This window comes from Aquarana catesbeiana, linkage group LG05 (assembly GCF_042186555.1).
Source record: "Aquarana catesbeiana isolate 2022-GZ linkage group LG05, ASM4218655v1, whole genome shotgun sequence".
Lineage (NCBI taxonomy): Eukaryota > Metazoa > Chordata > Amphibia > Anura > Ranidae > Aquarana > Aquarana catesbeiana.
Genome location: NC_133328.1, coordinates 512,935,124 through 512,951,505, shown reverse-complemented (window position 1 = coordinate 512,951,505; position 16,382 = coordinate 512,935,124). Strand labels below are relative to the sequence as shown.

The 16,382-nt window shown below is 43.6% G+C and overlaps 1 protein-coding gene across 2 annotated transcripts in view; it reads right to left on the bottom strand.

Annotated features, from left to right (window-relative positions):
- Nucleotides 1–16,382, bottom strand: part of CHCHD7 (coiled-coil-helix-coiled-coil-helix domain containing 7) — a 47,121-nt gene that overhangs the window by 26,132 nt on the left and 4,607 nt on the right. The window contains exons 2-3 of one of the 2 annotated variants that reach the window (XM_073631651.1): nucleotides 13,318–13,459; nucleotides 1,661–1,706 (exon numbers count right to left, since the gene is read on the bottom strand). In XM_073631651.1, the coding sequence (XP_073487752.1) occupies nucleotides 1,661–1,702 (42 nt within the window). In that variant the 5' untranslated portion in view covers nucleotides 1,703–1,706; nucleotides 13,318–13,459. The remainder of the gene's footprint in view (nucleotides 1–1,660; nucleotides 1,707–13,317; nucleotides 13,460–16,382) is intronic. The other variant, XM_073631652.1, reaches the window with a different exon arrangement.

Sequence of the window (16,382 nt, the reverse complement as noted above, 5' to 3'; positions counted from 1 at the left end):
AACAAAATACTGGCACCTTCTCAAAATTGTAAGAAATAATTGCATTCCAAATTGGTGAAGCTCCTGTAATTTGTAATCAAACTCACCTGTATCAATTAGCAGGTGCTGACAATATAGAAATCACACCGGTAACCAGTTAAAATGGTGAAAAATTGACTCAACCTTTCTGTTTTGTGTCTCTGTGTGCCACAAGGAGCATGGAGAAGAGAAACAGCAGCAAAGAATTGTCTGAGGATATGAGAATAAAAATTGTGAAAAAGCATGGACAATCTCAAGGTTAGAAGTCCATCTCCAGAGATCCTAATCTTCCTGTGTCCACTGTGCACAACATTGTTAAGAAGTTTACAGCCCATGGCACTGTAGCTAATCTCTCTGGAGGAAAGAGAAAAAGTAATCAAAGATTGCAACAAAGGATTGTTCGAATGGTGGATAAAGAAGAACCTCATTCAACTTCCAGATAAATTCAAGCTGACTTTCAGGCACAGGGTACAACTGTCAGCTCGCACTATAAATCGCCATCTGAATGAAAAGGGACGCTATGGTAGGAGGCCCAGGAGGACCCCACTGCTGGCACAGAAACATTAAAAAAGCCAGATTGGAGTTTGCCAAAACATATCTGAGGAAGCCAAAATTCTTTTGGGAGAATGTGCTGTGTTCAGATGAAAAAAAAAAAAACAGCTTTTTGGTAAAGCCCATCATTCTACCGTTTTCAGAAAAAGAAATGAAGCCTTTAAAGAGAATACAGTCCCTACAGTCAAACATGGTGGAGATTCACTGATATTTTTGGGTTGCTTTGCTGCTTTAGGCACTGGATGTCTTGACCATTTGCATGACATTATGAAATCTGAAGACTTTCAAAGAATTCTGGGGTACAATGTAGGCCCAGTGTCAGAAAGTTTGGCCTCCGTTTCCCGATCCGCGGCTGCACATATCGGGAAAGGTCTCACTGCCTGTGATTAGCGCTGCGCAGTGTAAGCTTCCTGGCAGGCTCGGGCATGTGGAGCTGCAAACATACCTGAGCCCATCCATACTGGCCAGCAATGAGTCCAGATCTAAGACCTGGTTCACACCTATGTATTTTAAGTGCTTTTGCAGATTTACACTACAGTCCATTTAACATGGTTTCCTATGGGATGCGTTCTGTAGTGCAAATCTGCAAAATGCAGAAAGCTCTAAAAATGCATAGGTGTGAACCAGGCCTTAATCCCATAGAGCACCTGTGAAGACATCTCAAAACAGCAGTTGAGAAAAGGAACCCTTCCAATCTGAGAAACCTGGAGCAGGTGTAAGAAACTCATTGATGGTTACAGGATGCAATTGATTTCAGTTTTTTCCAAGGGGTGTGCTACCAAATATTAAATTGAGGGTGCCAATAATTTTGTCAAGTCCATTTTTGGAGTTTTGCGTGGAATGTGTCAGATTTGGCTTTTTCTTTCTCCACTTTTTTGTGTCATACCAATACAAATAAAAGAAATAAAGAATTCCTAAACATATGTAATTGCAACAATTTTATGGGTGGAGTGGTGCATTATCTGACGGATAAAGGAGTGCCAATATTTTTGGCCATGACTGTATATATTACATTTTTTTTCCAAAAAAACGAAAAAATTATATAAAAATGTGTGCTTATAAATCATTCTTTTAAAATGTTCCAACTAACCTCCAAGCATGGATTAGTATCACTATTTCTAATTGAAGCCATCTTACTGAAAAATAAAAAACAGAACAAAATACAAAATTAGATTTTCATATGTTACAGAATATCACCAAATTTAACATTCACTTGGTCCATGTAAATTCCTCTTAAATCTAAAATTATTAAAGTGGAAAATCACTCTAGCATTAATCAATGGTTCAATCAATGAATCAATGATTAATGAACATTAACCACTTCAACTCTAGAAGGTTTACCCCCCCTCATGACCAGGCCATGTCTACCCACTGAGTCTGCGGGCTGTGTCTCCGCTCGATCTATCACAGTGCCGGGCTCCGTTCCCTGCGAGCGTTGCAAGGCACGGAAACGGAGCCCGGTGCCAAATTCAACTTGAAACTTGAGAATGTCCATAGCAACTAAAAAGTGTCCCTTTACATCAAAAGCGGTTTTAGACCAGCTAGAAAACAGCGATAATAAATTAGAATCACTTGCAGAATTGAGGGATAGTGATTTGTGGGGAAATTCGTCAAACACTAATGCCCTGTACACACGGTCAGATTTTCCGAAGGAAAATATGTGATAGGACCTTGTTGTCGGAAATTCCGACCGTGTGTAGGCTCCATCACACATTTTCCATCTGAATTTCCGACACACAAAGTTTGAGAGCTTGCTATAAAATTTTCCGACAACAAAATCCGCTGTTGGAAATTCCGATCGTGTGTACACAAATCCGACGCACAAAGTGCCACGCATGCTCAGAATAAATTAAGAAACGAAAGCTATTGGCTACTGCCCCATTTATAGTCCTGACGTACGTGTTTTACGTCACCGCGTTCAGAACGATCGGATTTTCCGATCACTTTGTGTGACCATGTGTATGCAAGACAAGTTTGAGCCAACATCCGTCAGAAAAAATCCATGGATTTTGTTGTCGGAATGTCCGATCATTGTCCGACCGTGTGTACAGGGCATTAGGCTACTTTCACACTGAGGCACTTTACAGGCGCTACAGCGCTAAAAATAGCGCCTGCATAGCGCCTGTACAGAGCCTCACCTGTCTCTCCAGTGTGAAAGCCAGAGTGCTTTCACACTGGAGCGGCGCGCTTGCAGGATTGTCAAACAAGTCCTGCAAGCTGCATCTTTGCAGCGCTGTAGGAGCGGTGTATAAAACGGCCCTGCCCATTGAAAGCAATGGGGCAGCACCGCCAAACGGCCAACAAAGCGCCGCTTAGCGGGTGGTTTAAACCCTTTTTCGGTCGCTAGCGGGGGTTACGCCGCTTTACTGGCAGCGCCCGTACGCCCCAGTGTGAAGGTAGCCTAAAAGTATTGACAGCTACAATTTTGCAACTGAGCAAATGTCAGTGTTTTTGATTTGATTACATTATTAAATAAATGTAATTATTATATTATATTAGAATTATTTATAGTTATTTATTATATTATAATTTATGATTTCGTGTTTCAAACTTTATCATACCCGGGATGTCTACTAGACTCTTGTTTGGACAGATTTAAGTGAGTTGTTCCTAAGCATTGCAGGCCTACAATATAAAAGGCCAAATTTCCATGCGAAACAATGTACCGCTTTGAGCATCGAAAATCTGACATAATCATACCGCCACGGAGGTTAACTGACAATTGCGCAGCCGTGCGACACTGTACCCAACTAAAATTGATGTCCTTTTTATCTCACAAATAGAGCTTTCATTCTTCATCACTTTAGGCCAAAATGTATGCTACTACATATTTTCGGTAAAAAAAAATCCCAATAAGCGTATATTGATTGGTTTGCACAAAAGTTATAGCGTCCAGAAACTATGGGATATATTTATGTATTTTTAAAATTTTTTTTCTAGTAATGGCGGTGATCAACAACTTATAGCGGGACTGCGATTCAGGCAGCTGCAGCTTACTGAATACAATGGTAGTGCAGAACACTGGGGTTAATTTACTAAAACTGGAGAATGCAAAATCTTGTGCAGCATAAAACAGAAACCAATCAGCTTCCAGGTTCTATTGTCACAGCTTATTTAAACAAGCTGAAGTTAAAAGCCGATTGGCTACTATGCACAACTGCACCAAATTTTGCACTTGCCAGTTTTAGTAAATCAATCCCACTGATAAGTCTCGTATACACGATCAGATTTTTGGATGACCGTTCATCTGTTTTTTGTTGCATGCTAGTCTCATGTCGAAAGTGAACAGGTTACTCACCATACAAAAATTCTTGTACGACAGAATTCAACTTTGGAAGTGATGTAATGTGTTGAATTTTTTTTTTGTATTCTTTCGTTTCTGAGCATGCGTAGTCTTGCTCTTACAATTTTTTTCGGCCAGAAACCGTACTAATTATACAAAAATCAGACGTTGTGTTCACATACGATTAAAATGTTATAGTCTGTACAAATTAAGGTTTTAGCATAGGAAAAATCAGAATTGGCTGTCGAAAGCACCATACTAACGATCGTTCGTTGGACGAAATTTTACTTCTGATTTTCGTATCATGTGTACGGGACTCTAGGGTGCACTCTGTTTGGCCAACAATTTTCCACCTGGCTCATATTCACTTTGCAAAGTGAACTTGTTTTACTTTTAATTATGTGGCCAATCACTATTTTTGAATATAATACTATCCTTGAATGACAGTGTTATACATTATGATTTCTGCAGTACATGCTACAGAGTACAGTAATTTGGGGGCCTCTGGTTATGTAACCAGGTTTATACACAACCTATTGGACCAATTACAGTAATACCTAACAAAAGCACCACTGCAGGAATACCAAATGTGTGCATGATTTAAATGGGTAAAGTAAAACCATGAACTTGTGTGCTCTTATGGGAGGTCTTCCTAATTAGAGCTTCTGTGGGTCAATCATTCTCATAATCTAAAAATTTAGCTCAAAGGCACCTGGAGCCGTTTGACTTGTATTGGTACCCCACGACTTTTAAAAACCACTGAACGCATAACAGCAACTAAATATTAATTCTCAACATGCAGATTTATAAACATAGGCTATAAGTGCAGGAAGTTAAAAAAAATAAAATTATGTTCTAAATACACTGCTCAAAAAAAATTAAGGAACACTTTGAAAACACATCAGATCTCAATGGAGAAAACTATCATGCTGGATATCTATACTGATATAGACTGGGTAATGTGTGAGGAAGAAAAGGATGCCACATCGTTTGATGGTAATGAAAGTTATCAACCTACAATTGGCTGAATTCAAAGACACTCCGAAAATCAAAGTGAAAAAATGATGCAGCAGGCTAGTCCATTTTGCTGAAATTTCATTGCAGCAACTCAATATGGTACTCAGTAGTCTGTATGGCCCCACCTGCTTGTATGCATGCCTGACAATGTCGGGGCATGCTCCTAATGAGGCGATGGATGGTGCCCTGGATCAAGACCAGGGCATCACTGAGCTTCTGAACAGGCTGAGGTGCAACCTGAAGGCTCAAGATGGACCGAAACATAATGTCCCAGAGGTGTTCTATTAGATTTAGGTCAGGCGAGCATGGGGGCCATTCAGTGTGACAATTGGTCCAAGGAATTCATCCCAATACCTAATGGCAGTCAAGGTGCCATTGCCTAGCCTGTAGAGGTCTGTGCGTCCCTCCATGGATATGCCTTACCAGACCATCACTGACCCACCACCAAATGCTGAACACACGAGTGGACTTTCCGACGGAAAATGTGCGATCGGAGCTTGTTGACGGAAATTCCGACCGTAGTGGGCTCCATCGGACTTTTTCCATCGGAATTTCCGACACACAAAGTTTGAGAGCTGGCTCTAAAGTTTTCCGAAAACAAAATCCGTTCTCGTAAATTCCGATCATGTGTAGACAATTCCGACACACAAAGTGCCATGCAGGCTCGAAATCAAAGCAGAAGAGCAGCACTGGCTATTGAACTTAATTTTTCTCGGCTCATCGTACGTCACCACGTTCTTGACGTTCGGAATTTCCGACCAACTTTGTGTGACCGTGTGTATGCAGGACAAGTTTGAGCCAACATCCGTTGGAAAAAATCCGATGGATTTTGTTGTCGGAATGTGCGATCGTGTGTACAGGGCATAACAGTCACTTTGGGCGGGGTGGCCCGTGAAACCCAGAATCCCTTGGGGTGATTGGGAAAACCTTGTTTCAGCTCCTCATGCACCTCCTATGTCTAAGTTACTCTGTGTCTCTAATAGGGGCACAGGGTAACCGAGAAATCCAGTCTGATCTGTACTAATCGGACTCACTGTACAGCCACACTGGAATGGTGTGTGTGTGTGTGTGTGTGTGTGTGTGTGTGTGTGTGTGTGTGTGTGTGTGTATGTATATTGTCTCATTTTGTTGTGTACTCTTTGCTGGGTCGTTTGGGGTGTGGCTGTAGTCCAATGTTCTATTATTGTGTCTGTCTGCCTTGGATATTATGGGATGTGTATGTAGATTAGCTAGGGGCGAACTCCTCCAACAGCTCTCACTTCTGATTGGACAGTCTACCCCGCCCGGAATGCAAAGGGGGGGATTGTCCAGAGTATTACCTGTGTTTTCAATAAACAGTCCATGTTCAGCAACCAAACGAGTATTGTCTTGTTTGTTGTTATCAGCGGTTGGAACATCTAATATCTATATTCAGACTGGGAGGAAGCGGTATATGACGAAAGCATTCAAGCGCGGTGTGGGACGTGACGTTTCATTAGTGGCAAGCAGTGAGTTGCTTCCTGCAGTCTGGGACATCCAAACCCCCACCTGGACCCAAGGTCCAGATAGCAGGAGAGGTACAGTTACCAGCCGCCATGGAAGAGGAATTCGGAAGGAGGTTGCGAAGATGCAGATACAGCACAGAGGACCAGTATCACAGCAGGTCCTGCTGGGATGGTATGATTCTATCCGCTGCGAACTATGGAAGGAAACGCTAGCCTGTGAGCAGCACCACCAGGGAAAAGTTCTCCCCTCCATCCAGGAAAGGTACTGGTCGCAGTATGGATTGGGGGTGCTGTTTTTGGGAGAAAAAACGCACAAGGAGCAGACAGCTGAATTAAGCAGGCTGGTCTGAGCAGAGATGCGGTTGAATGAGAGCTAAAGAGCCCTCCGGTGGCATGTATCCCAAGCATGCCCTTGGATAGCGGATGACAGCCCAACAGAAGGCTTTGGCTATGGTGGCCTGGGACTGTTGTATGTGAAGCTGACAGGGGACCCTAACTTTGGGAGTGATTTGGAGCAGCGGTTGGACGAAATCATGGATTTCAGAGGAGAGCTACTGAACGTCTCGGAAGTGCACTGGGCACTGGAAGATTTAGAGTTTCTGGCTGTTCAAAAATGGGAGCCGGAGATCGCCTACAGACAGCTGCTAGACTCTGCTCAGCTCCAGGGCTGGGCTCCCTTTAGCTGGGACCATCAGTAAGTACCAGCCGACAGCTCTGAAATCCTGACTGAAGAGTCGGCAATGTAGCATAGTAAGTGTGCTTTACCCACCTGCCCCTGCAGCTATGGATGTGGAGGTCTTATGGCGGATGCAGCAAGTACTGACTGACCTTGACGAACCTGTTCCTGCACAAGACGAGGTTGGATGGAGGAATGTGCCTGTACAGCAGCATGCCAGAGAATTGGCACTGGAAAATCTGGAGATTGCCAACCCCCAAAGCTGAAGTGCTGACAACAGGGCAGAGCTCTGCTAACCTCTGCCCAGCACCAATAGCATCTTCTGGGTTCCAAGTACAGGAGATGGTGAACCTCTATCCCCAGGCACCAGTTTCAGAGACAGGGGATTTGATAGACTTTTCTGCTGAGGAAGATCAACCTGGTGAGCCTGCAGCAGAAGAGCTGGTATCAGGGCCAAACTTCACTGAGCTCTGCCCAGTGCAAACAGCAGCATCTTTGGAATTACAAGAGACTCCTCCAGCTGAAGAGCTGGCCACCGGACAGAGGGTCCAAGACCTCTTCCCCACACCTACGGCAGTTCCAGGGGCCCATGGTAAGAAGGTCAGGGTCACTCCCCAACAGTTGGCTGGAGTGGATGATGTGCGGTCCTCAGCTGAAGTGCTAACAGGGCAGAATGCTACTGGCCTCTGCACACAACTGCACCTTGAGCTGATATCGGTGGATGGAACTGCGGTCTCCACTCACAGCAACCCAGCAGAAGAGCTGGCAACAGACCAGAGTGCTGCTGGCCTCTGCCCTCAACTAACAGAAGAGAGAGTTGGTAATGAATGGGACTTCGGTCTCCACTGACACAACCCCAGAAAATGGTGCGGCACTGAGACAGGAGGATGTCAGCCATGCTTTGCAAGCACTTGGGGATTTTCACTCACCAAAAGTGGATGAGACTTCAGTCTCCACTTGTATACCCCAGGGATGCTGGGCAGTCGGCCCAGATCCCCAACAGCAAGACGGAGTGATCCCAGTCATCCTGTCTTCTCTCCAGCAGCTAAAAAGACTCCAGGGAGAAGGGCCAGTCCACGCGTCTCCCCAGCGTCGGATATGTTCTCTGAGAGAGGCAGAGGTTGGCTGGGTGAATAATGCTCTGTTTGGGACAATTTGGGGTACTGTGTGGATACCGGCATTGGGGGACTGGAACTACTGACTAACTACGGAGTCAACCCATCTAGGGTCGCCTCCTGTGTTAGTCTTCTGTGGAAAGGGGAGAGATGTAACAGAGTCACTTTGGGCAGGGGGCCGTGGAACCCAGAATCCCTTGGGGTGGTTGGGAAAACCTTGTTTCAGCTCCCCATGCACCTCCTATGTCTAAGTCACCCTGTGTCTCTAATAGAGGCACAAGGTCACAAGGTGACCAAGAAATCCAGGCTGATCTGTACTAATCGGACACACTGTACAGCCACGCTGGAATGTTTTATGTGTGTGTATATATATATTAGAGACACAGGGTGACTTAGAATAGGAGGTTCATGGGCAGCTGAAAAAAAGGTTTTCCCAACCACCCCAAGGGATTCTGTGTTCCACGGGCCCCCCCCTCCCATGTCTGTCACATGTGCTCAGGGTGAGCCTGCTCTCATCTGTGAAAAGCACAGGATGCCAATGGTGGACCTGCCAATTCTGGTGCTCAATGGCAAATGCCAATCGAGCTCCACAGTGCCGGGCAGTGAGCACAGGGCCCAATAGAGGACCTCGGCCCGCAAGCCACCCTCATGAAATGGGTTTCTGATTGTTTGGTTAGAAACATTGACACCAGTGGCCTGCTGAAGGTCATTTTGTAGGACTCTGGCAGTGCTCATCCTGTTCCTCCTTGCACAAAGGAGCACATACCGGTCCTGCTGATGGATTAAGGATCTTCTAAGGCCCTTTCCAGCTCTCCTAGAGTAATTGCCTGTCTCCTGGAATCTTCTCCATGCTCTTGAGACTGTGCTGGGAGACACAGCAAACCTTTTGGCAATGGCACGTATTGATGTGCCATCCTTGAGGAGTTGGGACTGCCTGTGTAAATTCTATAGGGTTCAGGTATTTCCACACGATAGCAGTAGTGACACTGACCCTAGCCAAATGCAAAACTAGTGAAAAACAGTCAGAAAAGACGAGTAGGGAAAAAAATAAAAATAAATCAGTGGCCTCCACCTACAAAACCATTCTTGTTTTGGAGGTCGTCTCATTGCTCATCTAGTGCACTTGTTAAAGTGGTTGTAAACCTTTAACAATTGCAAAAAAATACCTGCAAGATAAAGGCATAATGAGCTAGTATGCATAGCATACTAGCTCATTATGAATTACTTACCGGAGAACGAAGCCCCCGCAGCCATCCTCGTCTCCCCCTCCAGCCGGCGACATCTCTCCCGGGGGTTACTTCCGGGTATCGCGGCTCTGGCGCTGTGATTGGCCAGAACCGCGATGATGCCACTCCCGTGCATGTGCGCGGGACTCGCAGAGAACAGCACAGTACAACTGAAGCAACGGCACGTACGTGCCATTGCTTCAGTTGGCTTAAGTGTGCATGTGCCGATGACGTCGGCACATGCAAATACAGGGATATCTCCTAAACCGTGCAGGTTTAGGAGATATCCAGTGCAGCTACAGGTAAGCCTAATTATAGGCTTGCCTATAGTTTAAAGTGGTTTACAACCACTTTAATTTCAATAACACCAAAGCAGCTGAAACTAATCAACAACCCCATCTGCTACTTAACTGACCAGATCAATATCCCAGGAGTTTAATTGATTTGATTTGATTTGCTCTGATTGAAAAGTGTTCCTTTAATTTTTTTGAGCAGTGTATACTATCTACTGTTTGCCGATTTTCCTTTTTAATTGTACCTACAGGTAAGCCTATAGTAAGGTTTACCTGTAGGTACTGTAACTATCTCCTAAACTTGCACCATTTAAGAGATATTTACTATATACGCTGCCACCGACATCATCGGTGCATGTGCACCGAAGGAACGGCCCACTCGTGCTGTTTCTTCAGGACCCGTGCCGTGGCCAGCGGTATCTGCGCGCATGCGCAAGAGTGATGTCATTGCGGCTCTGGCCAATCACAACGCCGGAGCCCGCGATCCCGGAAGTAACTCCGGGAAAGACGTCAGACATGTGACCGTGCATCGCTCTAAGGTAGGTATTTTATAATGAGCCAGTATGCGATGCATACTAGCTCATTATGCCTTTGTCTTGCAGGTTTGTTTTTTTTTGGGAAATTTTTTCAGAGGTTTACAACTTCTTTAAAGATCACATTTCCAACGGTCCCTCACCAACATCTTTTCCTGTGTCTGATTTCGGCCATCTTCATTGACTGGTGCAGGATAACGTGCATGCTCAGGAGCTAGTCACTCCAGCACACAGGGATCGGGCTGATTGCTGTAAGCTGAGCAGCTCAGTTTACAGTCCGCGGCTGGCTGTGAGCAGGCAGCTAGATGCAGTTTATTGTAGAAGAGACATTGCAGGTCTATTCTGCAATAAAAAGCATGTCTGCTCAAAGCATGTACAGTAACAGTGGAACTTTAGTTCTGCTTTATAAATATCTTTTGATCTTGCCATAAATCTTGTGAACTTCCTGTGCTCTCTCAATTAGTGTTGTTTTCAGCTAAGGGCTACAGGACGATGCCCCTATATGTTACAAATAGGAGAGGGGAGTGATCCTATCTTGTTTCTGGGGTCCTGATAAAGAATAGTGAAGGAGTGTTGTCATACTAGGACAGTAAGGCCAACCATAAACAGAGTGATTTTTCTTTCCTGCAAACACAGGTTCCCACAGAGCCATTGTGTTCTCCCAGCAGGGGGGCAGGAGAAGCCATCCCCACTGGGAGAACATGGTGATTATTATTAGCGACTATAACAGCAGCTAGCAATAATTGCATGTAAAATCCAGCAGGCTGGTTGTACCCAAGTTGATCAATCAACTTGGTTACATTCAGCCTGCCCATATATGATTTGAAACTCAGCCGGTTCCTCCTGAATGGCTGGCTTAAGTTTGTTACTAGCAGAATCAGAAGAATGTAGCTACCATATCTAAAGCCTGGTAAGCTGTAATACATAACATTTTTTGTTTTTGGGTTTAGATATGCTTCACTGTCCAGAAAGGCTGACATAAACCCATGTTTCAGTTGTACTTTTTATGCTAGCTGACTCCTGAGCAATGGGATTTATTCAGATTTATTAATGGATACTTATGGTGTACTCATACTGAACACAGTTGATTTGTACCATGCACGAGTACAACTGCCCCCCCCATGGTCTGCCTTCACACCATGCTTGAAAGGAAGTGTTCCTGTGAACACGTACATTATCACCTCTGCAAGCCAGAGCACATTGATCCCTGCTTCCCTGCCCAATGATCCATGGAGATTGTGCTCATACTGACGCAAACTGTACTAGACTCCAAGTGAACTGTGTCTCCAACCAGCTCTTCTAAGGGGTCCTGGGCACAGTATGCTTAACCAAGCCTGTGCACAATTCTGAGCGTTCACACTACACAACTGACTAATGAGATGAAGCATGCCCAGGCCTAATGTGAACTTAAAGCGGGGTTCCACCCAAATTTTGAACAATATCTGTATGTATTCTCTTCCTTGCCTAGATGCTGACATGCCGTTTAAAAAAAATTAAATTGCAGTAATTACCTTTTATTTTTCTATTCTTCTTTGCACTTCCTGGTTCTCCTCCCGTGGGAGTAGGCGTGTTTCTAGCCTCTCCCAGACTCCACACAGTCTCCTGGGAGCTAGTCTCAGGCTTCCCAGGATGCCACTGAGCATGTGCGGGAAAGAGTGGTGAATGCTGGGAGCACAGCATTCACCACATCCAGGAAATAAATGCTTGTGGGCTTCAAATGCCCACAATGAAGATGGAAACCGCCTGCAGTGAATAATATAAGTTATTCTTTCCGACGAAATCTGACACAGGCGGACATATTACACACAATATGTGAGTATGTAATGCTGAGAAGAAAAGTTTGTGAATGAACTAAAAAAAAAAAAAAAAAAAAAAAAACGATAGATAGGTGGACCCCCGCTTTAACCCGGTGTTAAATGACACATAAGAAGTCTGTTCAGAGCTAAGGACACTAGCAACTTTGTAGCAAAGATTTGTAGCAGTTACAAATCTGTCTACTGGTTTCTTCTGGCAATCTGTAGCTAGCTATATAATTTCTGTTGTAGTTAACTACAGTGCTTATTTAAGCAGCTACAAATCACTGATGAGGCATGGTCAATAGCAGACTGGATAAAATTGGTAGCTAGTGGAGATTCCAAAGCAAACACTATATCCTGCACAAAGTTAGCCATTCACTTGGAATTACAGCGAAACCTCACTTGACTGCAATTCATTGCAACAATTCTGCAGCTGCTTCAAATTTGCTGGTGCCACATGAGCCTAAAGCCAACCATACATGGATTGAAATCCAGCCAGTTCAGCAGGGACTGGCTGAATTTCGATCCATATATGGGCTCCCTGGTTGTACATAATTCAATTGCTTGACTTCCGTACAACTACCCTGTTGGGTTTTCCTGAACGATCAGTGCTGCTGGCACCGCACCGCCCCCCCCCCCCCCCTCCAATCCCCTGTTTTGACAGCAAGCAGGGGAGCACCCGGCCGCATCATTCATTCACAGAGTTCTGTGAATTGGAAACTGCAAGTACCAACAGCCTTTGCAGCTGTTGGTTTGTAGTTCTCAATGAACTACTAGGGAGCTGTTGAGAGCTGTAAGTAGTTAACTGAACTGTCAGAGTAACTGCCTGCTCGTATCAGAGGTACAGCCAGACAGATATACGGACAGTCTGCACGACTGTGGTTTTATTCCCATGATCTTCTGATCATGGGTGTAATGCTTTACAGGTTCCTAATAAAAAAAAAATAATAAAGCATATTTCTTTTCCTGTAAAAAAAAAAAAATGTGCATTTATAATTTTTTTTGTAAAGGTGAACTTATCCTTTAAATAGGGGGACAGTACAAACGCTATCAGCTTTTTATATAAAGTTGGAAAGGGATAAAAAAAAAAAAAAATCATAAAATCTGTATCTGAAAAAAAAAGTGCAACTCCAGACATTTTTTTCTCTTTAGTTTTGAAAAGTCAGGAAGACTCTGAACTACAGTCAGGTTTTAACTGTTACCTGTGATTCCACTGGGGAATTTTAGCATTTCCTGTCCTTATCACATCAAGATAAAAAAGGAGGAGGAGTGGGGATCACCAGGACAGAAAAGCACAGAAAATAGTCACCACAGAGGCTCTTACCTTCCCTCACTGTAATAAATGTGTTTCAATTGCAGTGCCTGTCCTGATCCACGTGGCTAGATTTCCCAACAAACCTGTCTGTCTGACCCCTGTCACCAGGACAAAATGGTGAGGGGATATTTCCCAAATGATAACAAAGACACTACAAAAACAAGAAAACAAAAAACAATATAAGAGTTAATTTAACCCTCCCCCACTATTTTCAATACACAAAAACAAAACAAAAACAGTTTGGTGGAGTTAGCTTTTAAAAAAAAAAATTAGGAAGCATTACACTCAGTACTATTGATACATAAAACGGACCCTTAAAATAATAATTTTAATCATTTGAGAAATGCTGTAAATATCTTCACAACTGTTGGTAATTCAGGTCTCTGCAATTCACACATGCATGGGTTATATCCTTAGATACCATGTGTGGCACAATACATTCTTACACTCCACATGTTGAAAACGGTTTAGACAGAAAATAAAAAAGTTTCTTCCATGCAACTCTTAAAAATTAGATTAGATTAGTTGCTGATCAGTCAGCGTGTACTGGGGGGGAGACGTTTTTGGACAGGGTCAGATCCTGAATGACATGCTGGCCACTTCCTTATTGCAGTAAATAAGATAAAGATGCCACTGGTTATATTTAGGGATTTCAATGGCTAATTTTAAAAAAGGCTTCCAGGTTTTCAATTAGTCCTGGGTTCTTTAACCTTTTTTGTTACCAGAGTTTTTTGAAGCAGAGACGCCCAGGCCAAGTTTAGCACTTAACTTGACAATAACTCTATACCTATTTTTTCTACATGACAGGTCTGGGAAATGAAAACACACACAGTTGAACTCTCCTGCAATTTAATGTTCTCATGGCAAGAGGAGATTTACAGTTAGACTTATGTTATATAGCGGTCACAAGGGGTTTAATATTCATAGGTGGTTATGTGTGCTCAAAACTGTAACACTAAAGGGTAGGGATGCACTTTTTTTGCACATCTTAAATATTAAAAAAATAGAGTCACCACCAAATGTAGAGTTCCATCTAGCTGTACCATACATAGAAGCCATACTACAGCTTCTAGGAATGAAATATATGAATGGAGTGGGGGGGACCGATCAACCATACACCCTTCCTTTATTCTTACAATCTGTTCTGCAGTACCATGTGATCCGGTTGCAGTGCGCTTTTTAAAACTAGTGCATGTATTACTCCTCCATTGTTGGGGGCATGGCCTGGATGAACTGAACAATGGCTGTTTTTGCCTGCTAACTGCTTGGGCCTGGCGAGGTGTGTGGTGGCTGGGCTATTGCTTTCTATTTATACAGTGTGCATTACTTTTGGAGTGATCCAGTATGATTTCAGCCCATTCAAATGAATGAAATCACAGCGCACCGAGTTGCACAGGAACGTAGACCGCGCTCCTGTGTGATTCAGGTTTAAACTAGCCCTTAGTGAAACTTTCAATTAAAATGGCTGTCAATGCACCAGAACAGGACATGAAACGTTTTTTTATTGCAGCATCCATCTCACATGTGCGTCAGAAGGGCTTTGGGGTGCCATTGTTAATGAATGGACACTACCACATAAGGCCCCTTTCACACGATTGGACCAATCAGGTCCGCCTGTCCATTTTTCAGGCAGACCCGATCGGACCACCCATTATCCTCTATGGGGAGGCGGATGTCAGCGAACACGTGTCTGCTGACACCTGCCAGGCATCCAATCCGACAAAATCCACTGAAAACAGACGTATGGTGATACATTCACCATCCGTCCAGCGGGTCAGATCAGATGACAATCAGATGGAACAATCATGCAGTCCGTGTTCATCTGACTACCCCATAGAGAGGTCAATTAGTTTCAGTATAAATCACACAAATAGGAAACATAAAGGGAATACAAAGACACTGAATTTCAAAAGAGCCAACTTCCCTAAACTACAAACCTTGCTAAAAGGCATAGATTGGGATAAAATATTAGGAACAAAGAATACGGAGGAGAGATGGATTTGCTTTAAGAGTATATTAAATAAGGGCATTAGCCAATGTATCCCATTGGGTAATAAATTTAAAAGAGCGAACAAAAGTCCTGGATGGCTTAACTCCAATGTAAAAATGCATATAAAAGCAAAGGAGAAGGCCTTCAAAAAAATACAAGGTTGAGGGATCATCCTCAGCTTTCAGACTTTATAAAGAATGCAACAAGAAATGTAAGCGTGCAATTAGGACGGCTAAAATAGAACATGAAAGACACATAGCGGAGGAGAGCAAAAAAAATCCCAAGAAATTCTTTAAGCATGTAAACAGTAAAAAAGGGAGGACAGACCATATTGGCCCCATAAAGAATGAGGAAGGACATCTGGTTACAAAGGATGGGGAGATGGTGAAGGTATTGAATTTATTCTTCTCCTCAGTCTTCACGAGTGAATCGGGGGGCTTCAGTAACCAAAACTGCAGTGTTTATCCTCATGACACAACACAGGAAGCACCTCCATGGTTAACAAAGGACAGAATTAAAATTAGACTTGAGAAACTTAAGATTAATAAATCACCGGGACCAGATGGCTTGCATCCGAGGGTACTTAGGGAACTCAGTCAAGTGATTGCCAGACCGTTGTTCCTAATTTTTACAGACAGTCTACTGACTGGAATGGTACCAGCTGATTGGAAAAAAGCCAATGTAGCACCAATATTTAAAAAGGGCCCAAATACATCCCTGGGAATTACAGACCAGTTAGCCTAACATCAATAGTATGTAAACGCTTGGAGGGGATGATAAGGGACTATATACAAGATTTTAGTAATGAGAACGGTATCATTAGCAGTAATCAGCATGGATTCATGAAGAATCGTTCTTGCTAAACCAATCTACTAACCTTCTATGAGGAGGTGAGTTGCCATCTAGATAAAGGAAGGCCCGTAGACGTGGTGTATCTGGATTTTGCAAAAGCAATCAACACAGTTCCCCATAAACGTTTACTGTACAAAATAAGGTCCGTTGGCATGGACCATAGGGTGAGTACATGGATTGAAAACTGGCTACAAGGGCGAGTTCAGAGGGTGGTGATAAATGGGGAGTACTC